The sequence below is a fragment of the Rhinoderma darwinii genome, chromosome 1, assembly GCF_050947455.1.
Source record: "Rhinoderma darwinii isolate aRhiDar2 chromosome 1, aRhiDar2.hap1, whole genome shotgun sequence".
NCBI classification, from domain to species: domain Eukaryota; kingdom Metazoa; phylum Chordata; class Amphibia; order Anura; family Rhinodermatidae; genus Rhinoderma; species Rhinoderma darwinii.
In genome coordinates this window covers 335,318,129-335,345,457 of record NC_134687.1, presented here as the reverse complement: position 1 = coordinate 335,345,457, position 27,329 = coordinate 335,318,129, and the positions used below count along the sequence as shown (strand labels likewise).

The 27,329-nt window shown below is 38.8% G+C and overlaps 1 protein-coding gene across 2 annotated transcripts in view; it reads left to right on the top strand.

Moving 5' to 3' along the window:
• BNC2 (basonuclin zinc finger protein 2) overlaps nt 1–27,329 on the top strand; it is a 382,515-nt gene that overhangs the window by 226,657 nt on the left and 128,529 nt on the right. For both annotated transcript variants that reach the window (XM_075825666.1, XM_075825667.1), the window contains exon 3: nt 25,423–25,525. In XM_075825666.1, the coding sequence (XP_075681781.1) occupies nt 25,423–25,525 (103 nt within the window). The remainder of the gene's footprint in view (nt 1–25,422; nt 25,526–27,329) is intronic.

Here is a 27,329-nt window from a genome sequence, read left to right as displayed (position 1 = left end):
ACCTGTCTGGAAATGTGAAGCCGGCTAAAAGGTCTCAAAAAGCAGCACATGATGCCACGTTCTAAAGGGATACCAACAAAGTCATTGAATTCCACCAGTCTGAAAAGGGTTGCAAAGCCATTGCTAAGGCTCTGGGACTCCAGGTAACCTCAGTGAGAGTCATTATCTACAAATGGAGAAAACTTGTAACAGTGGTAAACCTTCCCAGGAGTGGCCGGCGTTCCAAAATTTCACCAAGAGCGCATCGACGACATCCAGGAGGTCACAAAAGAACTCAGATGAACATCCAAAGAAGTGCAGACCTCACTTGCCTCAGTTCAATGTACATGGTTTGACAATAAGAAAGACACTGGGCAAAAATGGCATCCATGGGAGAGTTGCAAACCTCTGCTAACCAAAAAGAACAAAAAGGGTCGTCTCGCATTTGCCCAAAAAAAAAACTAGATGAACTCCAAGATTTTTGGAATAATATTCTGTGCACTGATGAGTCAAAGGTGAGACTTTTTGGAAGTCATGGGTCTCGTTGCATCTGGCATTAAGCTAGCATTCCACTCAAAGAACATCATGCCAACAGTCAAACATTGTGGTGGTAGTGCGATGGTCTGGTGCTGCTTTGCTTCTGCAGGACCTGGACGACTTGTCATAATTGATGGAACTATGAATTCTTCTCTCTATTAGAAAATCCTGAAGAAGAATATCCGCCTATCAGTTTGTGACCTAAAGCTCAGGTGCTGTTGGGTTACGCAGCAGGACAACAATCCAAAGCACACAATTAAGTTCAAAAGAAACATCATTAAGGTTTTGGAGGGGCTGACTTGAATTCTTATTGAGAATGGTGCAATACCTTAAACCGGCAGCTCATTCTTGGAAATCCCTTCAATGTAGATGAATTCATTCTGCAGAGAAGAGTATGCCAAAATTCCTCCACAGTGATGTAAAAGACTCGCCGCAAGTTATCGCAAATATTTGATTGCAGTAATGGTGGCATAACTAGTTATTAGGTTTAGGCGCCAATTACTTTTTCACATGGGTGATAAGGAATTTTGAATGAATCTTTATCCTCAATAAATGGAATGATCATTTAAAAGCTGCATTTTGTGTTTACTCGTTTTGTCTTTATCTTATAATAAAATTAGTTGGATGATCTGAAACATTCAAATGTGCCAAATTAGCAAAATTAGAAGAAATCTGGTGAGGGGCAAAGATTTTTTCACAGCACTGTACACCACTCAGCCATACCATTCAAACCACTGACAGGTGAAGTGAATAACATTGATTATTTATTTACAATGGCACCTCTCAATGAAAAATATTAGGCAGCAATTAAGTAGTCGGTTCCTGAAGTTGATGAATTGGAAGCAGGTAAATTGGGCAAGCATAAGGATCGACGACTGGGTCAGAGCACCTCCAAAATGGCAGTGGGGTGTTTCCGATATGCAGTGTTTATTACCTACTAAAATTAGCCAAGGAAGGTGAACCGGCGACAGAGTAATGGGCGCCCAAGCTCATTAATGCACATAGGAAGCGAAGGCCAGTTTTTTCAGGTCCGATTCCACAGTAGAGCTACTGTTGCACAAATTGCTGAAAAAGTTATTGCTGGCTATGATAGAAAGGTGTCAGAACATCGCAACCCTGTATACCCATGTCTGAAATAGTCATGTGATCATCAAAACTGGATCATGGAGCAATGGAAGGAGGTGGCCTGGTCTTATGAATCACATTTTCTTTAACATCATGTGGCCAATGCATGTGTGTTGCTTGCCTGGGGAAGAAATGGCACCAGGATACACTATGGGAAGAAAGCAAGCCAGTGGAAGTAGTGTCATGCTCTGGGCAATGTTCTGCTGGGAAACCTAGGGTCCTGGCATTCATGTGGACGTTACTTTGACACGTAACACCTACCTAAACATTGTTGCAGACCAAATACACTTCTTCTTGGCATTTTTATTGCCTAATGGTAGTGGCCTCCTACAACAGGATAGTGCGACCTGCCACACTGCAAAAAATTTTCAGGAATGGTATGAGGAACATGACAAAGCATTCAAGGTGTTGACCGGGCTGGCCCCTACATTGAAAAAACAACTGCGATCCACAATGTCCCACATTGCAACTTAAAGTATCTGCTGCTCACGTCTTGGAGCCAGATACAAAAGGACCCTTTAAAAGGAACCTGTCACTAGCATTTCACCTATTGAACTCTCCTCACCCCTCGCTGGCCGCTGCTGTCAAAAGTTAATTACCGTTAACCCCTCTCCTAAACTCCTCCTTCGACCGTAAATAACGATCTGCAAACATTTTGCGCCTTTTATGGTAATAATTCGGCAGTCTTGTTCGTTCCTCTATTTATGCCCACCCACCGCAGAAAACGTCCCCCTGTTGAACTGCGAAATCTCGTCTAAAATAACACGCATACGCCCGACATGTATGGTCCGATACCTGCTTAGTCCGGGCCTCAAATCTAGTTACTGCGCATGCGCCGCTATGGTGTTCCGTTGTGCGTAAGCACAAGAACAGGACATCGATGTGCAAGCACAGGATTTTGTGTGGGCGAGAAGCTATCAATCAACGGTAAGGAAGTGGGGTTAACTCGGAAAGGTTTGAGGAATGAAGATATGACTCTTTTCAAACGAAGATATGACTCTTTTATGCTCATTAGCATACAGCACAGGAACACTAAAAAATGGAATACTAAAGGTACAGAGCCAACTAAGAAGATAATTCTAGGCTACATAACAATGATTTTTCACCCATTACCACCTGGTATTACTGGTTTAATCGGTGAAATGCTGGTGACAGGTTCCCTTTAAGAGGTCTTGTGGAGTTCATGCCTTGATGCGTCAGAGCTGTTTTGGCGACACGAGGGGGTCCTACATAATATTAGGTAGGTGGTTTTATGGCTATGGCTGAACAGTGTAAGTATGTGTAATTTCAAAACAAAGTGAGCAAAGTTTATATCGGCAGGTTTTCTGGCTGCCTTCTTGGAGGCACTCTACCAAGACATGTTAGTTTTATATACCGTTTTAGAACTTTCTGTTAATTTATAACATTTGATAATACAGCACGTTAGGTTCTGTTTATGCAGGATTAAAAAATTGCCTCATGAAGACAAACATAGACGTCATACAGGGGCGACCCTCGCTCAAGACACCTCTTTTAGCCAGTGCTGCTGTACAGAGATGCATGTGATTCTGGTCAACTCGGCCATTCTATATCATGCACTTCCGCTGCCGGTGAGATGTGTGCCAAGAGAAAACATTGCAGATTTCCAAGGATTTCAGGAGTTGCACTCATGGCTAATCACAGAGACATTATTTTTTAGGGAAGGGGTTGTCTCGGTTAGAGAACCCCTTTAAGGGATTTTTACTGATTTGAATATATTTTGAATTGTCATACATTGCAGTGGCGTCTAATATAGTGGTGGTGTGGCTGATATGGGCGATCGTGTTTCTTTTAGATACATTGTATAGGTATCTGCTTAGCATGCACAGTCCTTTTATATCTTAATCCTAGACCTAATCAAAACCAGCTGCCTAATTTTAGTTAATTTAACATTTCGAGGTGGAATGCTACTGCCTTCCTGCTGCTTCTAAGGGCTGGAACATTGAGCCTTCAGTGGCATACAGGCACTGTGATTGAGATTGATGACACGATTATCATTGTGACACACACATCACGCTTACCATGGATCTGATAATGTTTTAGTAGGAATTTACCACATTGTGCACATCGTATAACCATTTACAGACCTAGGGCATAGTCACTACATGTAACCATTTAGATCCCACTGCTGGAAAATAGACGATATGTTGACTGTGCAATAGTCTCACTTCTGATGAATAAGTATATAAATACATTAGCAGATGAGCTAGAGTTACTGGTCCCCATGATCATCCAATATTTTTTATCCTGTTTTTAAAGTTGCAGCATTTTTTACTGCCAATCATTAAAGCAGTAAATGTTCGCTAGTACATCGTGATACGGATTCTAATGTCATTGGCTAATAGCTTTCAGGTACACTGGTTATAGTTTTCCCCACTGGTTGACGTCACAACAATTCTCTTAGTCAAATTCAAAATCCACGGCTGAGATATCTCCCTGTTCTTAATTACAAGATTTTCTCAAAAGTTTTCACAGTAGGCATAGTCATTTAAAGGGGTTGTCCACTCTGGACAATGTTTCCTGTTAGGGCAGAGGGAAATCATAGGGAGGATATCCCTCTTGGGATTTCCTTTTATTAGCCATAGAAAAATACAGCTCTCAGTCTGGATGATTTCATACGACCATGGATTACCTGTGGGATAACAAAGGGGGCCAAAGATTTGGCTGTATAATCAAAATGATATGAAACATGACACTCTTCATTTGGTTTCCGGATCCTTCCTACTTATTAAGACTCTTTGACACTACTGTACTTGATTCTTCCAAGAATTGGTTTTCTGTCTCTATCTCATACTTAAACTTCTAGTACATTGACTAAAGAAGATGCTTTAGAAGATTTACAGTACATAAATACCCTAACACTGGGATGTAAAAAGCGGAATTAACTTATTTTTTTAGCCATACTCTCTGCCTTCTATTACACCATTATGTTTATTGTGTGGTTTAGCTATAAAAAGTTTAGCAAGAATTGTAAACAAATGAAAAAAACAGATTACTAACATGACAAAATCCCAAAAGATGGTGGAGAGCGAGAACTCACCAAAGGTGATACAAGTCGATGCATAGGAGTCTTCAGTCTTACTGTACCTTTTAATGCATCTTGCCACAAATAGATTTCTGCTATTGGTAACTGTATGGTAAAGTTACAGCCTAAGGCCTCATGCACATGACCGTAGCAATGTGCACGGCTGTGATTTTCGGGTCGGCTGGCCGCAGAGTGTCAACCGCGGGCCGCCTGCAAATCGCGGGCCGTTCACATGCATTCATTTCTATGAGCCTGGACCGCAAAACACGGCCGTAATAAGTCATGTCCGTTCTTTCTGCGGTCCAGGCTCCTGGGCCATGCACGGACCGTGGAAACCACGGTCATGTGCATGGGCCAATTGAAATGAATGGGGCCGCAATTCACCCGTTTGTTCGTGTGCATGGGGCCTAACTCTTTGATTCCATCTTGCACAATACACACATGTTTTTATGACAAGTTCTTACTTTTTCTCTTGTGAACTTTTCCACCCAAGAGTTATATATCTGTTTTCTCTATTTTGGCCTCTCCTTCTTATCAGAATTCCTACTCCCCCGTCCTTTCTCTCCCCTCTAGAGAGATGTCTAGGAGCGGTAATAAGGCAAGGAAGAAGCTGAGGTTTGTTAGAAAAAATTAAGGCTAATGATCAGCAGCTCATTTTCATATTGTGTGGGTGTGGACGGAGGAGTTAATCAGTGCAGGTGGCCTCGTCCCTCGGGAGATTCCCTTTTGTCATCATGAAAAGGAGGGGAGCGCACAGATTGAATTACCACGGCTATGCAAGGACTAAACATATTTCAGCTCCCAATAGACATCTAGTCTGTGGACCGAGAGCCGACATTAATTCTACTCCGAGGCAGCGCTGCAATATGTATTTATAATTAGAACGACTGCGAGGAGCACAGAGTCTTGTTCAAATTTAATTTCTGGTGTAATCTTGCTAATGACGGCCTAGAATGCAAATGGCCTTTGATTCACTGTGACAGCTTGTGTATCTGGGCTCTAACAAGGACCCAGACACTTATGTATTAACCCTTACAATGGTCTGTACACATTTTAGCGTAAGGTCAACTAAATGATCTATCACATATCCATCTATCTATCTATCTATCTATCTATCTATCTATCTATCTATCTATCTATCTATCTATCTATCTATCTATCTATCTATCTATGTCATATCTATCTATCTATCTATCTATCTATCTATCTATCTATCTATCTATCTATCTATCTATCTATCTATCTATCTATCTATCATCTATCCATCCATCTATCCATCCATCCATCCATCCATCCATCTATCCATCCATCTATCTATCTATCTATCTATCTATCTATCTATCTATCTATCTATCTATCTATCTATCTATCTATCTATCTATCTATCTATCTATCTATCTATCTATCTATCTATCTATCTATCTATCTCTTTGCAAAATAGATCTATCTATCTATCTATCTATCTATCTATCTATCTATCTATCTATCTATCTATCTATCTATCTATCTATCTATCTATCTATCTATCTATCTATCTATCTATCTATCTATCTATCTATCTCTTTGCAAAATAGATCTATCTATCTATCTATCTATCTATCTATCTATCTATCTATCTATCTATCTATCTATCTATCTATCTATCTATCTATCTATCTATCTATCTATCTATCTATCTATCTATCTATCTATCTATCTATCTATCTCTTTGCAAAATAGATCTATCTATCTATCTATCTATCTATCTATCTATCTATCTATCTATCTATCTATCTATCTATCTATCTATCTATCTATCTATCTATCTATCTATCTATCTATCTATCTATCTATCTATCTCTTTGCAAAATAGATCTATCTATCTATCTATCTATCTATCTATCTATCTATCTATCTATCTATCTATCTATCTATCTATCTATCTATCTATCTATCTATCTATCTATCTATCTATCTATCTATCTATCTATCTATCTATCTATCTCTTTGCAAAATAGATCTATCTATCTATCTATCTATCTATCTATCTATCTATCTATCTATCTATCTATCTATCTATCTATCTATCTATCTATCTATCTATCTATCTACCTACCTACCTACCTACCTACCTATCTATCTATCTATCTATCTATCTATCTATCTATCTATCTATCTATCTATCTATCTATCTATCTATCTCTCTCTCTCTCTCTCTCTCTCTCTCTCTCTCTCTCTCTCTCTCTCTCTCTCTCTCTCTCTCTCTCTCTCTCTCCCTCTCTCTATCTATCTATCTATCAGTTCTCAGCTCTCTGTATAAACCATGCGCTGTATATTTTATGTGTATAGGTGTGCTGTTTGCTGTATTCAGTATGTAGAAAGTATTCTGTTTCTAGGCTGATGTGATTCAATACACTGGAAGCTGTAACTCTACCATCACCTCATGATTTGTTATGGAATCTCCAATACAACAAAGATAGACCCGTAACCTCCAACTGGTATTCTCCAGGGTCTCACTGATCTGGTCTGACTTGCACATTGTGCTTTTATAAAAAAAAAAACAACAACCATCCGTTTTCATTCTCACATTAAAACAAAGTGTCTGAAAACTGTACAGACTTTGGATGAGTGCTCATACATATTTTGGTGCAGGCAGCTACTACTTTTGCACATGGTAGGTATTGTTGCAGGTATTGTAATGAGTAGCAGCATTTATTCGAAGAGCTATTGTTCTCAGTACTGAGAATTTATAACTTTATTACTAAAGATACAACATATTAATTTGCAGTCCTAAGATCTTTATATTTTGTATTTGTTCATGTTAGCAGTATATATGTAGAATTGACAGTACGTTACATTCTTATGTTACACGTTTTTAAATTATGTTTATTTAACCAAGACCATTCTTAAAAATAAAATACACTCAAATTCCCTTTAACCTATATTTCAGAAATACGGATGATTGGGCATTTGTTTTTGGCACAGAAACGGTTAAAGGGGTTTCCGGAGATTTGATATTGATGGCCTATCCAATCGATGGAGGTCCGAATCACTGCCGCCCCCCCCCCATTCCCCTTCATTGTTTTTCTGGCACAGTGCCATACACTCTGTAGTGCCTGTGTCTGGTACTGCGGCTCTCTGCAGCTCAGTCTTATTTAGGCTACACGGCCACTTTGGCTGCGACACAGGTTTTGCGTCTAAAAAATGGTGTCGTGCTGCCTACATCGCAATTGACAGTCACAAGAAATTCAGGATTCAGCACTTAGCTATCTCCGGAAGTCCCATAGAAGTGAAGTGAGCAGCGGCCAAGCATGCGCAGTACCGATCCTTTCACATAGGGCACCCGAGGACCCCTGTTCGGCCTTAAGCCCCACTGATTAGATATTTATCACCTATCCAGTGGATAAGTTATACATCTTGACTATGGGAAAACGACTTTAAATGAATGGGACTGAGCTTCACAACCAACTACTAAATGTACGGCACAGTGGCTGGTAAGTGGGGCGGTGTTCGTCAGCCGATTGGTTGGGGTGCTGAGAGTTGGACTCCCATCAATCTGATATTGATTGCCTAATCTAAGGATAGGTCATCACTATCAAAGTACCAGAAAAGACCTTTAACTGATTATGAGACTACAGTATACAATAAAAAACAAACAAACAAATGCTTGTATTTTAATGTTAGCATGGGTTCTCTTTCTGGTTCTCGAAGGCCTAGTTCACACAGAGATTTTTGGCGCTGTTTGTGATGAGGAAAACCGCAGCGGAAACCGTTCCAAAAAACGTCCAAAATCGCCTCCCATTGATTTCAGTGGAAGGCAGAGGCGTTTTTTTCCGCTCACGGGAAACAGAAGCGTCATGCTCTTTCTTCAGTCGTTTCCATCCCTGACCTGCCATTGATATCAATGGAAGGCAGAGAAAGCGTTTTTTGCAGCGCTTTTTGCCCGCGGCGCTCAACAGCCGTGGCCAAAAAACGCCATGGAAAATGCGGCAAAGAGAGTGTGTAGGCAGGTCCAAATCTGCCTCAAGATTCCTGAAGGTATTTTGAGGCAGATTTTTCTGCCTGCAAAAATCTCTGTGTGAACTAGGCCTAAACGTACAAGTTTGTTTTATACACTTCTCTGTGACAATCTAAAATGTCAAAATATTGGAAAATTTAGTACCTTCCAAGTCATAATAATATCAGATTACAGGGAGTTTAATATAGACTAGCATGATTCTTTATTTTATATCTCAAATGCAAATGTTCACATAGATTTGTCCGCCACAGATTTTATCGTGGATTTGACTTAGATTTCACCCTTTGCAGTGCAAAGAGTGAAATCAATGGTGAAAATCTGCAACAAAACTGCAATAGAATTAACATGCTGCTGAAAATCCACAGCATGCCCTAAATCTCGCATGGATTTTTTTCCTCTACATGTGGATGGGGTTTTACTGTAAGGCTTGATTCACACGAGCATGTTCGGTCCGTAATGGACGGACGTATTTCGGCCGCAAGTCCCGGACCGAACACAGTGCAGGGAGCCGGGCTCCTAGCATCATAGTTATGTACGACGCTAGGAGTCCCTGCCTCGCTGCGGGACAACTGTCCTGTACTGTAATCATGTTTTCAGTACGGGACAGTAGTTCCATGGAGAGACAGGGACACCTAGCGTCATACATAACTATGATGCTAGGAGCCCGGCTCCCTGCACTGTGTTCGGTCCGGGACTTGCGGCCGAAATACGTCCGTCCGTTACGGACCGAACATGGTCGTGTGAACCCAGCTTAAATGTTGCAGATTTTACAAATGTTAGGGAATGTTCACACAGGGAAGATTTTTTGCAAAAATGTCTACATTTAGATGTATTGGAGAGTTGCAGATATTTTTGTAGCAAATGCTGCATATGAACATACTGTATACTTAGAGACTTTATCTGTTCCTTACATCATAAGTTAATTGTTCTCAATAACGTCTACAAAAAACGAAGACATTATCAATGTTCTCTCCTTTCAGCGTACACATCTCTGTTAAAGCATACCTAACTCATGAAAAAGTCATACTGTACAATACACAAGAACCGTTATCATAAACTAGGCTAAGAGAGGATGGAAGGGATTTTGCGGAGGAAGTGCCTGCTGACCTTGAAAAAAGTCCTAAACGTCTCCAAATACCTACACATTGAGCTCTTTTAGACTGCTTCATGAAATAGAAGGGGGAAATCAGCTAAAGTAAAACAGGTTTAGAATAATCCAGGCAAACAAACCATGGCAGGACTTAAATTTCAGCTCGGACCACCCTGTGTAATGCTTAAAGGTTTTCTGTGGTTACAGAAGAAAAAGAACGTTGACCTGAGTGGAGCGTGTCAAACTACCTGTTCAATGCAAATGGGGAATGTGTGCAGATTCGGGCTTATTATGATGTATGCTTTGTGTCTGCTGAAAACCACGGTAGTGATACCGTTACTTATGAAGAGGTGCGGATAATATGTTTAATATGACTTGAAACGTATTATATGCAGGAAGAAAAAATTGGTGGACCATATGCTTTCTTCTTGAAACGTATTAGTATTGCTAATAACCATTGCATTTGTCCATACTCTACATATACACAGGATTTTTAGCAACTATTGACACCTCTATCTGCAATTGAAAGATACATCTATAGCCAGAAAGGTACTGAAAATGATCATCTTCCTTTCTCCTCTATAATAGTCCTATATCGGTGAGGCTAAATATGCTTCAACGTTGGCCAACCGGCCAATATCAGATATGATCTTATGGACTTGATAAGGATCAAGCGTTTTTGACACTACAGTATATCAACACTAAATATAAACATGCTAGATGTATATGATGGTAAAATCGGATAATTTGCTTGGTAATATAAACAATCATACTTGGGCTACCCATTGACTCCAGATGGCATCCCATGTATTCATATTAAGGGTCCATGGGACAATGCCAGTGATATCTTAGCTGGCACAATTCAAACCAACTTCTATCTGCCTCAGTAGAATCACCATTTGCTACATTAGCTACAGTCAATAAGAGAGTGTTGTGTATTTGGTTTATAGCCTAAAATTTGCTGGATTCATTTGAAGAATTTACATTTTTTTTAATTTAGAAAGGAACAATATTGCATATAAGATATTTACAGAACGCTGTTAGCGCTATAGGATTCCATAGCGTTGGTGGCCGTTCTGCATACGGGAGCCATGGAGAAGAGAAGGACGCTCTGTCTGCCACTGAAGCGGTATGAGCCTTTGGAAGCACAGACTGTACATAGTCCGTGCTGCTGCTAGAAGCAGAATCGGTAATACAAGTGACATTCACGGCATATCATATTCCATGTCTGAAAGGTGAGGGTCCCATCTTTGGGATAACTACCTATTTGGAAAAAAGTCGACCAGCAGTGGCTTCAAAGAGGAGAGAGCTAGCCATACATGTGCATGGGGCTGAACATATCTATCGCCAAAAATTCCCCTTTAACATAAATTTTAAACCAAAATATATTTATTTGACAATAAAGCATTGTTCTAAGATATTTACATATATATTCTAGCACATTCACAGCACCCCATCCTGCACTTTACAAGAATGCATTAATAATTCCTCATGTTTCATAGTAATACTGACATAACTTTCATATGAAGCGCATGGCCACCTGCCAGTAAAAGGCAAACTTTTCGTTTTTGTAGCAGAAAGAAGGTATAGCCATGTATAGGGATGGCTAATGTATATTGTCGTGTTGAAAAGCATATCTAATACACAATGGAAGGATTGTATAATTTAATTATAAAGAAAATATTCTGGCAGGATAATAGTTTCTCATATCAGTTGTAAAATGCAGTATTTCCTTTTAAAACTTCCTATTGATTACACAACGGAAGTCGTTTCTGCAATTTATAGTGGTTCTGCAGAACTATGTGCAGCAGGCTGTACTGAGGCACACTGTCTCTGCGGCTCCATACAACAGAATCATAGGCTTCCAGATGGTGTTTCCGTATTACGGTGTCCGCTGGATCATGCTACAGTTATTTTGTGTCAGATTCATACGGAATCCAATAGTAAAAAACTTCCATGGGTGATATATTACAGCTATGTACAACCTACCTGTACCCAGAGAAGTGTAGGTGCCCTGCATCCATATGCACCAGCTCTAATAGTCACTTATGTGAGTTTATACTCACTATATGAGAGCATTGCTTTTCATGAATATTTACTGTATCTATATTCTAGGATTAATTTACATACATGTATATAACATATACCGCCAGGTAACACAACGGACAATTTCATCGTGTGTTAGCATCGAATGCTTCCATATCCATACACCCTGGAGGAATCAAACTTCTTGGATTAAGAAGTAAGATGTTTAAGTTGCCATACTGTTCAGGGTTTTTAATAGGTCACAGCGGTATAGCAGTGAAACCTGTATAAATACGTCTGGATATACACATTGTTAGCCTGCTATGGTTTACAGATCTATTCAATAGCTGGTATTGTAAGGACTTTATAAACCATTTACAATAGGTGCGGTCCTCATTATTTCTGCAGAAAACAATAATGAAAATTCTATTTGCTTCTTAGCATGTATCAGTTCTTGAAGTTTGGGTAGAATTTAAACATTAAATATTTCTTTACATTGTTAATATTTTCTCACATGGACTGTTTATAGAAATATTGCCATATAAAAATATGTTAAACTGGGGTTCCTTGGGCCTACCAGAGGAAATGGTTCAAAAGGCCTCATAAAGTACATCATAATGTACTGTACAGTATCATTGTACACGCTCGACATCAATCAGGTCAAATTTGTGAATAAACCCGTAAGAAACAGATCCTAGTTTCTCAAAAGTCAGCTCCAAATAGGGTTGTTTGGAGTGCGATTACTTTGTGTCTCTTCCATGGAATGAGTATAAAAGAGTATCCGGCACACCAATTTTGAAACAAAAGGTATTTTTATTTGGTTTTTAATGTCAGTGGCAGAGTGCAACGTTTCGGTCTAAGCGACCTTCATCAGGCTTAAGCCGTGCTGGAAAACTGAATAGACGAGCGCTAGTGTTGCTGAGAGCGCCATGATACAGCGGCCAGCCGCTATCAACACCACTAGCGCTCGTCTATACAGTTTTTCAGCACGGCAATCGCCTGATGAAGGTCTCTTAGAGCGAAACGTCGCACTCTGCCACTGGCATTAAAAACAAAATAAAAATACCTTTTGTTTGAAAATTGGTGTGCCGGATACTCTTTTATACTCATCTTCGGGTTGGGCCCCTATCCGTGCATATCCCCATCCTTCCACATATCTGGTGCTGTCTGAACCTATACACAAATTTATTCTTCCATGGAATGGTTAATTTATATAATTTATGGTACAAGAGCACCCGTCGCCCCCTGGGTTTGATGGTAGTGATTTATATAAAGCACACGTTGGTTTGTCACTACTTTTTTTTTATCAAGGTCAATAAAATATGGAGGTTGTTTTACAGCACGAATAGGAAAAGCTAAGTGAACGTACTAAAATGTGCACTGAGGCAGAGAACAGCGCCTGATCACCTCCATTCCACTGGCTTTTTTCCTTAAACATCTTGTGCAAAGATCTCTTTCATTTTTTTTTTCATGAATGTTCCACATGACAAAAAGTGTTAATATCTTCAAGCCCAGGCAGCAGTAATCCTTTTACTTGAGCGAATCATGTGCTAATCTGCTGGCCGAGTCATGGTCGTATTAGATCATTAGGAATTCATTCTGTGAGGCTGGCTAAGACCAGTGACAGGAGACGGGGGAGGCATTGAAGGAAGCGTCGCCTAATTCAGAAAACACTTCCCTTGACACCGCCATCTTAATATCTGTTTAATAAGCACACATTAATTACATATACTCTCAAAACCTCCGTCTAGTGTCTGTACTGCACAATGTCTTCCAGTAACTGTCTGCCGCACAATCATTTGAAGTTTTATCACTCTAAAACTTTTCACAAGGACTTTTTAATTTAAATGAAAACATAAATAGCTATTCCCTAATGTTGTAATTATATATTTAATTAGGGATGCAGACAGAGTGTGTGTGTATATAGGAATACCCACATTTACCACTGCCAGGCAAAGTTAGTACCCTGCTTAATATCAACTCTCTCCTTCTACGAGTGTGGGCTATCTGTTTGAGGGCTTAAAGAGGCTCTATCACCACATTATAAGTGCCGTATCTCCTACATAAGGAGATCGTCGCTATAATGTAGGTGACAGCAGTGCTTTTTATTTAGAAAAACAATCTATTTTTACCACTTTATTAGCGTTTTTAGATTTATGCTAATGAGTTGCTTAATGCCCAAGTGGGTTGTATTTTTACTTTAGACCAAGTGGGCGTTGTACAGAGGAGTGTGTGACGCTGACCAATCAGAATCCTGCACTCCTCTCCATTCATTTACACAGCGCATAGGGATCCTGTTAGATCCTTATGTGCTGTCTTATACTAACACATTAACAATACTGAAGTGTTTAGACAGTGAATAGACATTCCACGGGATGTCTATTTACAATCTCTGCACTTCGTTACTCTGTCTGTGGTAGTTACAGCAGAGGAAGCGTAATCTCGCGAGATTACGCGGTAAATGACAGGTTACAATGAGATCACGCTTCCTCGGCTGTAACTACCATAGAAACAGTAACGAAGTGCAGAGATTGTGAATAGACACCCCGTGGAATGTCTATTCACTGTCTAAACACTTCAGTATTGTTAATGTGTTAGAATAAGACAGCACATAGCGATCTAAAAGGATCCCTATGCGCTGAGTAAATGAATGGAGAGGAGTGCATGATGCTGATTGGTCAGCGTCATACACTCCTCTGTACAACGCCCACTTGGTCTAAAGTAAAAATACGCCCACTTGGGCATTAAGCAACTCGTTAGCATCTATCTAAAATCGCTAACAAAGTGGTGAAAACAGATCGTTCTATTAAATAAAAAGCATTACTGTCACCTACATTATAGCGCCCATCTCCTTATGTAGGAGACAGGGCACTTCTAATGTGGTGACAGAGCCTCTTTAAAGGGCTGTGGTGAATTCGAATTTACAGCAATCTGTATTCTGCTGGCGTATTATTTTGTCTCTTTACAGTATATAAAAGTTCATGGAATAGTCTGGGCAGTTGATACACTGGAGCAGATTTATTAATAATGACTTAGAGATAGATAGCCTAAAGCTAGAGGTGTAAGGCTGAAGATGCGCCAAATTTATCAATGACGCGCACGCTGTTTGATAAATTTGGCGCATCTTGGTGCATGTTACATAGTTACGTAGTAACTCATTTCCTTTAAGATCAGTATTTTGTGCACACAAAACTGGTGCATGCAAGATAATAAATCTGACGCATTTCACATCTCGACAAATTCATGCCCATATTCTAAGTATGCGACCTGACGTGGCCAGCATGTCACCAATCAAGGTGCTTTCTGGTGGATTAATAAATTTGGCCAAGAATTTATGCACCAAGAAAATAGGTGCACGAAATGGCAAAACAAAGTGCAAAGACAATAATAAATCTGCCTCACTGTGTTATGCCTAGTGTAGGACCTGAGAGGGTGGTGCATGACACAGGGCATCTCGCGTTGGTGTTCTTTTGTCATTCACCGCCCCCTCAGGTCCTGGACTAGCCATAACACGTGTTAGCGGTATATGCACATGAAGTACCTATGCTCATAAACACATAGGAGTCCCACTTGTAAATAGTTCTTATGGAAATAAATGACCTGTACATGCACCCATTATTCTGGTCAGGGTAAACCGGAGGCACCCTGTGCCATTTCATTTTGTTCAGTGCTTCTGCTTTATTACCACTTGGGCAGATGCTGCCTGACAGCCACATTTAATCTTTGAGGAAAAAGTTAGCCTGTATATATATTTTCATGAAACTGCTGATGCAAATATATATTTTCTCTTTTAGAACTATACACTTTACCATGTGTATGGCAGACTGCATGAGCACGAAGGCTATAAAGACTATATCAGCCACCCGCCACTCCTATAAACCAGTGTTAACCTCAGACTGTTGTGTACTACATTAAGAATATCTTGATTAATGCTGTGCAGGAGGCGACACAAGGAGTCCAGATGTAGTACAATCCCACAGAACATCCAAGTGTTTCATTAAGAATTTGGCTGCTCTGAACCAAAAGACGACTTTTCCCAAGAATTGCAGTTTATCAGCTTTGTTGTGTATTCTATTAAAGCAGATCCTATGTAATGACAGCATATTACAGTTACGAGTCTATTCTCCTAGTAGCCAAAAAGGCGCAAAAAAAATGTTGCGCTGTTTGGCTAATAGGAGCGCTGAAAGAACAAAACAAGACTCAGAGTTATGTGTCCGCTGTATTTGTGAGGACAGCGCTCCCACCACCTCTCCCCACATTTCAGGCCAGTGATTGACAGGTTGCTATGTATAGATTTAAATGCCATTTTGCTTTGGCTACTATGAGTATACATTTAAGGTATACATTTTTTTTTTACATTGGCGTCTATTATTGATGGGTAACTGGGGTATGGCATGTCTCTGAGGCATCCGTCGGAGGTATACAGCTTTTTGACATGTTTGTATAACATCTCGCGCCATACATCTCGGGTTATAGCAGATTTCGAGAAGAAGTAAGGGAGGAAACACTAGTATGTTGGCCGAATTCACCAATTACCCACCCACCGCCGACCAGCTACCGACTCTCTCACAAAAATTCTGGCAGCAACTTTCTCCCTTCTCCCTATTGAGACTACATGCACTGCCAAGCCAAGCATGAATGTGTATTGGGGAGTCGAGAGGAATAACTGTCGGCCGAACGAGCAATAGCTATCTAAAGTGTAAGGCCAGCTTAAATCACACCTCTTAACTATTCTATTTACACATTTTTAATATGTTTTAGGCTGTGTTCACTTGAATAGGGCTGAGCTGCAGTACCAGGAACAGCCGCAAATACAGATTAGGTACTGTACCTGGATAAACATTAAAGCGCGGGGCCATGGTGCTCGGATAAATTACACATTAACCATTTCTTCAATCACTGAGTTAAAATAACTCATTCGTTTCGTGCGGAAATCCACAGATAACCCATGTGTCATATCTTGATGAGTTTTGCTGCTACACTGATAGCCCTGCTACATCTGTTCATATAATATTTCCTATAGATGGAGATTGCAGGACAGTGACAAGGAATATGAGTTCCACGCAGCACTGCAGGTTATTATTAGATCACTTTTCTGGTAAAGGAAGCAATTCCGATAACATCATATTAGGGAATTATGTCATATCCAAATTTAAGTTTCCTTTTAACTGCAGTGTTACCTCCAAACAAGCACCACGGGCTTCTATACATTGATCGAATGTCTTGTCAAAAAGGTGTTTTTTGTTTCACATAACATAATGGTAATTGTTGCTGCTTGCTTAACAGACGGAGGCAATTTTATAAATAACATGATTATATCAGAGGTGGTTACCTCTCAGTTTAATCAAGAGTAATAAGTTATGGAAAATGTTTTTAGCAGAAGTAGAAAATTGTGGCAGGCGTACGCTGGTACAATAACAGCCACAGAGGTCTCTGGAGGAGTGCGAGATTAATTTGATGTTTAGCAGTGCAGCATCTGACAGGAAAGTTCAGTTTGGGATGAGATGAACTCATGCCTATTCTAAAAGCTTTGGCACAAACCTCATCTATACAATAGTCTATCAAGGCTTTATAGACATTCTATACATAAGCGAAATCTGTGTAAAAAAAGTAACGTCTGATATACAACAGATTTCCGATATCAAACGCTGTAATCTCCCTCCACTTTATTGCCTATTTTTAGTTTATAATCGCCCATAGACAACAACCACCTATTGCTCTTGTCCCTTATTCTCTGTACATATTAGCGTATTACGGCTACGTGCAGGAGCCATATATTTAGTGCCGAGGATGAGATCGGATCCCATCCTGTGAGATCAGAAAAGCTTGACTCTAAATATATGTCTCATGCACAGTGTGCACGGAGACTTAATTGATCTTATTAGATATTCAGCTGAGGCCCCCACTTGCCATGAGAAATTTTATACAAAGGATGCTGGGCTGGCTATATGGATTTAAAATGAGGGATAGCATGGGGAACATTAATAAAAAGTGTGAGAAGTGTTCCATCTGCTCAAATGGTGCAAAATTCACCAAACGTGCCAAATTGACACATATCTATGTGAATTCAGTGCAGTAACCATATTTTGAAGCATGTTCACTAAAATGTGTAATGTGGGAAAAAGTCACTATTTACACATTTAGCACCTATAGTACGGCTCTTCTACTATAGCTGTCTGACAGTTTTTCTTTTTTTTGTGTGTACAAGATGTCACATGTGCTTTATACATTTGACACATGTTTGTGACAAATGAAACCATACACCAATGTTAGAAACTTGACCTTAAGGGAAACAAATTGGAGCCAGACGGTACAGAAATGGGAAGCTTTTTTGGATTAAAATATCCAAAATACAATAAAAAAAAAAGATAAAAATATACATCAGCCATTCTTCATTGCCCTTTCTTTACCTATTCTTTCCATCCTAGGAAAAAAATATGTCAAGTCGTAAGTTGCTACATTGTAGAAACCATACTGTAACTGAATAGATGGAACAGATAAGGGAAACCTGATTTGGTATTCCCTATTTGCATAAAACCTTAAGTGGGGATTGCTGTATTAAATAGAGCAGAAGAAGACTAGAGGAGAGAACAGTTAGTAAACCAGTCACAGAGTAGTGGGAAGCCAAGAACAACATTTTATCTGTATCCAAAGCTAAATTATGCAGTCTGTGAGTAAAATAGTAAATACAAGTGAATCTGGTCTTGGATTATTCAAAATAGCTTCATTGACTGTTCAGTCCTCTCCAGGACGGGAATGTGGAGTTAAGTATGAATAAGCGTCTCTTTTCATCTTACAGTCACAAATCACGACTAGATGTCTTGTCGAGTAAGAGCATCTGGCAGGGGAAATAACAATTCCTTTTTTTGTTTGTTTTCTTTGACACGTTGTAGAAATCTACCTTATGTTGTAGATATGCTTTAAACAGATAGAATATGCAATGCCCTAATATTCATGTTCTTATTCCACTATTTTCCAGCTCTTTATGATTAAGGGCTATTACTTGCCGGAATCGCGTAAGCAAAAGTGACTTTGTATTCTTTTTTCCACCTTAAAAGCAAGGCCAGTAAATCCTCCATTTTTTATAAGAAGTAGTTGAAACCTTCTCCTTTTGCCTATACTCAGGGATATACGTCACCTTGACTTTTTCAATGGTTTAAGTCATAAGTTATCACGTTGCAGCAAGTTATCGGAGTCAAGATATGAATTGCGACACCTGTAAAAGGCAGCATAGTTTCAGTGCAGATTCACTATAGGTAATCCTACTTGAATATATTAGCCAATTGCAAAATCTAATATATAATACAGCTATATATGTATATAGGAAGTACTCCCTTGACAAACAGGAAGATTCAACAATAAGAACCCTTCTACACGGCTGTACAACACATCTCCGTAATGAGGCGCCTATAGACTAGTATACGGCCATATTGTACCCCCAATTTTATACGTAGTATGGATCTGTAGGTACTCAGTGTACGGCCGTACAGTGTCTGGGCACACTGCTTGGCTGTTAACATGGGGCTTTAGGTTTCAGGGCTCCAAGGAGCTCAACTTCATAACGTTGAACATAGGTGACCCTTTAGTTTAAGAGAAGCCAAGACAGCAACAGCCAACACAACAGAGACAGAATATTTTTTTTGCGCACTGCCCTTTAAATGTAATACGTCAGTCCTATGAATTGGCTCTCCCTTATAATTAAACACCGGCTCTCATCATGTCTCTGCGAGTGTGTGGAGTGTGCTAACAGCTTGCTAAAGTTCAGTCTGTTAACAACACGTGTTTTCCTTGCAAGCATTTGGTGAATGAATAGCAGGATACCATAATTACAAATGTGGGTTTAAAAATAAGTAAAGTGAGATAGAAGTGTCAGCCTGACAGCTTTTCTGCTGGATATTTCACAACCTGTTTAGTAAATGATAAGTCTCTAGTTAGCGACAAAGAGCAGAGTCCTGCCGAGAGCTTTGATACGGCTTCAAGTGACGGATATTAATTAAACCAACATGCTGAGCAAACGGCGCAAATAAAGTCTGACCCCAAATGCTGGAGAATGAGTTAAAAAAAAAAACAAGCTTAAATGTTTAACTGCTTGTTTTCATTGTATTATGTTGTGTCTATCAGATCTGCATTGCTACATACTAGTTATTTCTGCTACATTTCAAGGGGTTTTCTAAAAGCAGCCGCCCCAGGAAGCAGGTCATTGCCGCTGGTCCCACTTCTGGAACCCCTGGCAAGAACAGCTGCTCACTTGGGATTTCGGCAATTTTGTCCAGACATACATTTTCGCTGCTACTGCAAGGGAAATGCAATATTACATGCCAGCCATTCAAATAAATAGGTAATGGAGGTGAACAATGAAGGTGTATCCAGCACTCGGTATAAAAGTTGAATGGTTTATTCGGTCATGTTAAAACAAAGAGATTAAAACAAAAATGCTGGGACCACGCTTACGCGTTTCAGACCACTGGGGTCCATAATCATAGCTATGATTACAGCATTTTTACTGTGTCTAGGTGTCACCATGTTACATAGTTGTGAATAGAAGTATTCAAAGTGTAGCATATCCTATCTCTGAAATAATTGTTTTTGTTTCTGGCTTTTTGTGTCCTTTTTCTCTAAAAACACATAAGAGGAGAAGCTTATAAATAATGAATAATATCATTGCTGGACTGCAGCAAATTCACTAATGGTCCTAGGGTGGAGACCTATGGTAAAGACTGGGCAACCTCCTTGTTCCTCAGGCTACCTGCTCAGTACATGGGGGAAATTAACCAGTAGTGATCATTGAATCTGAAGCACAAGTCATGAAGGCTTAGCAGAGGGGAACTTGATTTTTTTTTCCGTGCAAGATCCAGCTGTAGACATTCACAATTTTTTTTGTGTTGACCTACATCCCTTGATGGCTTACTTCTATGTCTGAAACTTATTGTACTAATGGTATTTTCATCACTTAACAAATAAAAAATCTGCAAATATGTACTATATTGCGTAAGAGGAAAAAAAAGAAATTGACAGAACAACATATCAATATGGCTTCTTATAATAGTTCATGTGTTTTGTGTAAGAGCTGACCAGATTCAGGGGCTTAAAATGGAAGAGCCTGCTGATAATGCCGAGCTTGTTATGTGAAATAAAAGTTGCCGTTCAGTATACTGCACATAGTCGAAAGATGCTTTTGCATAAAAAGAAGCCCTATTGTAGACATTTTATTATGTTTTCCTTACAAAAGGACAAAGTAAAGAAGCAGGATTGGCTCTTTTCTGTTTTTACATATGTATTGTTGGAAAAAAAAAGGAAAAAAGAAAAAAGTCGTCTGTAATTACCAGTTTGCAGAACGAATTCCTGCAGGGTTTGTTCTCTCCCTATTAGTAAAAGAGATAAGTTGAAATGTATTAAAATTTCACCGTACAACTGGGAGTTTTTGCTCACTGTAAACGTGTTAATGTTTTTTCATTGCCCTAGTGTTTGTGTTTAAACCAAGACATTATGCACAACTGGGAGAACATTATAGGATAAATCTATGTGTAAAAGTAGCATTCTTTGGAGAACATAATGAAGAATATATTTCTGTCCCTATTTCAGAACCTGTTAAAACTATTTATCGAGTCTTTTTCAAGACCCATCTCTTGGTGCTACCATTTAAATCTCATTTCTGCTCTATCCTTATCATAATATTTGAGCAATTATTGTTCACAGACATCTGATATATTTAGTCATAGAGGTATTTACAGCACAGCAAGCATAGTCTCGCGAGATTACGCTGTAAACTGTCATTTACAGCGAGATTACGCTTGCTGTGCTGTAAATCAACCACAAACATTAGTGAAGTGTCAGGATTCTGAATAGACATCGCGTCCAGGCTGGTAGTGATCTCTATTCACTCTCAGGACACTTGAGTAACGTTAGTGTGTGTGTGTATGTGGCTGCACATAGTGATCTAGTAAGAACACTATGTGCTGTGTAAATGAATGGAGAGAAGTGTATGACGCTGATTGGTCAGTGATTGGTCAGCGTCATACACTCCTCTGTACAACGCCCACTTGGCCATATAGTAAAACACGCCCAGTTGGTCATTAAGATAGTCATTAGCATAAAGCTAAAATAGGTCATAACTCTGTCAAAAATGATAATTTTTCTAAATAAAAAAACACTGCTGTCATCTACATTACAGTGCCGATCACATTATGTAGAAGATAGGGCACTTATAATCTGGTGACAGAGTCTCTTTAACTGACATGTCTGTTTTAGTAAATAATTGTGTTTCCCATAAATCACAATTCTGGAGCATATTTTCTTAGAACTCTGCATTGTGCCACTCCTCTGTGATTCTTCCTGCAAATGTAGGAATAAATTGACAACTGGGTGTTATCAGTTGGGAGTGTGTCATTACACAAACTGACAATGTCCAATCAGTGCTGACATTCTCATCCTGTGTAGGGACACACCCCTTTGACAATGGGAATGGTAACACCCAGTTGGCAATTTATTTATACATTTCCAGGAGGAATATCAGAGTAATAGCACAATGTAGAGTTCTAAGATAATATGTTCTGGAAGTATGTATTAAAACTGACATGTCCGGAGAGGTGACAGGTCCTCTTTAATGTGGAACTAAAGCTATAGTCCGTTTTAATATACAATATGATGTAACTGAGGCTAGAAGTTAGAAATGATAATACTAGTCCATTATTCGGGAAAATGTGTGCACTTGAAAAAGTAGCTGTGATACATTATAAATGCCCTATTGTATTACCACTGTATCTCATATCTGGATTCATCTTCACTAATACAATTTGAAAAGCTGCTAATATACTTACATTTCTCTATGGCATTCTGGAAATGTGCTGTTAATACAATATATTTGGACACTGTAGTGGTAAAGCACCACGTATCCAGCAGATGTCATTTTCTTATTCGCAGTCGCACTCACATTGGTGATATCAAACCTTTGTGATTTAGGGTATCATCACGTATTGTATTATTTTGTTCTCAGTATAGGACCTTTAGCCTCACCAAATGAATATGTATCCAGTTGTTGTATTTATGAGGTAAATAATTCATAATGTGTGTCGCTTTGCTATTTTACTATGCGTATATTATGCAGACTGTAGGGCATTACAGAATCAATATGCAATCCTATGTTATTGTGATAAAAAAAATTTTGGGGATATATGCTAGATATTTTAGTGCATAACTCATTGATCTGTCAGAATGTGGGAGAATTAGGGAGATTATCACTAATTTATAAAAGCAGTACTGTCAAATCCAGTTTTAGAAGATTAAAGGAGTGTTACAATACAAAAAAGGTATGTGTTTTTTTTCCCGCTATAGCGTCACCCTTGTGGTTGGTATTGCAGCTTATTCCCTTTTATTTGTATGCAGCTGAGCTGCAATACCCACCACAGCCCATTAAGGGTATGTGCACACACACTAATTACGTCCGTAATTGACGGACGTATTTCGGGCGCAAGTCCCGGACCGAACACAGTGCAGGGAGCCGGGCTCCTAGCATCATAGTTATGTACGATGCTAGGAGTCCCTGCCTCGCTGCAGGACAACTGTCACGTACTGAAAACATGATTACAGTACGGGACAGTTGTCCGGCAGCGAGGCAGGGACTCCTAGCGTTGTACATAACTATGATGCTAGGAGCCCGGCTCCCTGCACTGAGTTCGGTCCGGAACTTGCGGCCGAAATACGTCCGTAAATTACGGACGTAATTAGTGTGTGTGCACATACCCTAACAAGAGTGGTGCTGTTTCTAAAAATGACCAAACCCTTTTTCTAATCTCATCTCGATAAATAACATATAAATTATATATAAATACTCCAAAATATTTGATGTCATGTTTGTCCGGTTTTGTATGCGAACTACGTAAGAATAGAAAAATGCACAAAAACTGACTATTTTCTTTCGAAAAAAACAAAAGACAGCGGAGAAGCAAAATGCTGGCACTGAGTAACCTACCAAAGGGTTAATAGTCAGTACCAGACTGTCCCTTAGTAGCGTTCCTCGGTGCAGCAGCACAATTAATTACAGAGTTCATTAATTAGTGAACATATTAAAGAAAGACACCATTACTGACAAGTGCAGACATGATATATCATCAAGTCAATAAACTATTGAACATGAAACTGGACCTTTCAGCAAGATCTCCTTTCTTCCTCACTGTTAACCTACAGACACATATATTATTCCTGCTTCATCAGCAGATGTCGTTGGTAATATATTTCATATTACTATTTCCGTTAATCAGGAATACATACTTATATAGCTTGGAAAATGAACGATCGAACAGTTCACATGATGGAGGGGGGCGGCTGGAAGTAAACGCCATTTATTCCATGCCGGTGACTGCTATTAAACAGTAGCACTGCACAGGATATATAAAACATGGCTAGGATGACATTAACTTATTGCAGCTATGTTACTTTAAGCGTGGCTGGATCGGGATAGCAAACAAACTAGCTGAAAAATGAGGGTGGTGGGCAAGACCTACATTGTATGGTTCTTCCAGTCTACAGTTTGGCAGGTCCATGGTAGTTCTATACATAGGACTTGTAGACTACTACTATTACCACAATAGTACAAACTAACTATAGCAATGACAAAGGTTTGCTCCCTTGTTAATAATCCCCGTTCATATTCTCTCTCTATTACAAAACCTAATAACAACCTCCACCTATACAAAAGGCGCTACAAATAAAAAATGCCATTTTTTGGCTTATAATGACCTGTAAGAGATAATAAAATACCTTCCACATTTCTATAAAAAAAAATAATTCAGACATATGCCACACGTATACTAACATATTAGGCTCCTTACAACCTCCTAAGCCGCAACATGTCACCCACAGAAGTTTTATAGACCCTACTGCACCTATGTATGCCTCTGGTTTCATACGAAGGCAAAAAATCCTGCCATGCTCCAGCTAACGTTGCAATACGGTGCGTTGCTTCTAGGGGAGCCTATGGCTGCAGAAGGAGTGTTTTGGGCTCCCTGCACAGACCCGCAAGGACTACGTTGGGCCTCTACACAGCCTCCAAGCACACTGTTCATAAAAGGCTTATCCAAGAGAGGCCACTACAAGAATGTTTGGGGGGCATTGTTTATTTACATACATTCATGTCTACGGACTATTGATACATACATAGAGCCACAATATCTATGATGAGATTATAAATGGTCTGTAAAGTCATTGCACTGCAATTTTACCCTTCTACCGTCTCTAAGATAACTGCACTTGATTTTGACAAATGAAATATGGTGAAATATGGTTATGTTGTGTAGAGTACTTTGAGTCGCTAAGTACTGCATCGATGCTACCGTCTATGATCGGTGGATGGTTTCCTGGGATATACTTAGATGACCTTTTCAGTCTTTTTATCAGATCTAATGGTATCGCAGACACTGTAAGCTAAGTGTCTCTGTCTTCTAAAGCCATAAAGTACAGTAGAGTTGCATCGGAAATGAACTTTTTCCATCTTTTGTGTCCCTCCAAACACTGTGGTTGCGCTGTGTTTCCATAAGCCACAACAACTCATGCATATTGTAAGAGCATAAATAGTGAAATGGACAACTCGATCGATGAACCTCTTTTCCTTTCTTCTTTTTTTCTCTGTAGGCCATCCGATGTACACTTGTAAATTGCACATGTGAATGTTTCCAGCCTGGGAAGATTAACCTGAGAACCTGTGACCAATGTAAACATGGCTGGGTGGCACATGGTAAGAAACACCATTTTCTCTTTGCAAAATAGATCTATCTATCTATCTATCTATCTATCTATCTATCTATCTATCTATCTCATATCTATCTATCTATCTATCTATCTATCTATCTATCTATCTATCTATCTATCTATCTATCTATCTATCTATCTATCTATCTATCTATCTATCTATCTCATATCTATCTATCTATCTATCTATCTATCTATCTATCTATCTATCTATCTATCTATCTATCTATCTATCTATCTATCTATCTATCTATCTATCTATCTATCTATCTATCTATCTATCTCATATCTATCTATCTATCTATCTATCTATCTATCTATCTATCTATCTCATATCTATCTATCTATCTATCTATCTATCTATCTCATATCTATCTATCTATCTCATATCTATCTATCTATCTCATATCTATCTATCTATCTATCTATCTATCTATCTATCTATCTATCTATCTATCTATCTATCTATCTATCTATCTATCTATCTATCTATCTATCTATCTATCTATCTATCTATCTCATATCTATCTATCTATCTCATATCTATCTATCTATCTATCTCATAATCTATCTATCTCATATCTATCTATCTATCTATCTATCTATCTATCTATCTATCTATCTCATATCTATCTATCTATCTATCTATCTATCTATCTATCTATCTATCTATCTATCTATCTATCTATCTATCTATCTATCTATCTATCTATCTCATATCTATCTATCTATCTATCTATCTATCTATCTATCTATCTATCTATCTATCTATCTATCTATCTATCTATCTATCTATCTATCTATCTATCTATCTATCTCATATCTATCTATCTATCTATCTATCTATCTATCTATCTATCTATCTCATATCTATCTATCTATCTATCTATCTATCTATCTATCTATCTATCTATCTATCTATCTATCTATCTATCTATCTATCTATCTATCTATCTATCCATCCATCTATCTGTCTATCTCTCAGATCGACTCTGTAGAATGAGAAGTACTTATCTATCTCACATCTATCTATCTATCTATCTATCTATCTATCTATCTATCTATCTATCTATCTATCTATCTATCTATCTATCTATCTATCTATCTATCTATCTATCTCTCTATATATATATATATATATATATATATATATATATATATATATATATATATATATATATATATATATATATATGTATACAGTGAAGGAAATAAGTATTTGATCCCTTGCTGATTTTGTAAGTTTGCCCACTGTCAAAGACATGAACAGTCTAGAATTTTTAGGCTAGGCTAATTTTACCAGTGAGAGATAGATTATATATATAAAAAAAAAAGAAAATCACATAGTCAAAATTATATATATTTATTTGCATTGTGCACAGAGAAATAAGTATTTGATCCCTTTGGCAAACAAGACTTAATACTTGGTGGCAAAACCCTTGTTGGCAAGCACAGCAGTCAGACGTTTTTTGTAGTTGATGATGATGTTTGCACACATGTTAGATGGAATTTTGGCCCACTCCTCTTTGCAGATCATCTGTAAATCATTAAGATTTTGAGGCTGTCGCTTGGCAACTCGGATCTTCAGCTCCCTCCATAAGTTTTCGATGGGATTAAGGTCTGGAGACTGGCTAGGCCACTCCCTGACCTTAATATGCTTCTTTTTGAGCCACTCCTTTGTTACCTTGGCTGTATGTTTCGGGTCATTGCCGTGCTGGAAAACCATGCCACGAGCCATTTTTAATGTCCTGTGGAGGGAAGGAGGTTGTCACTCAGGATTTGACGGTACA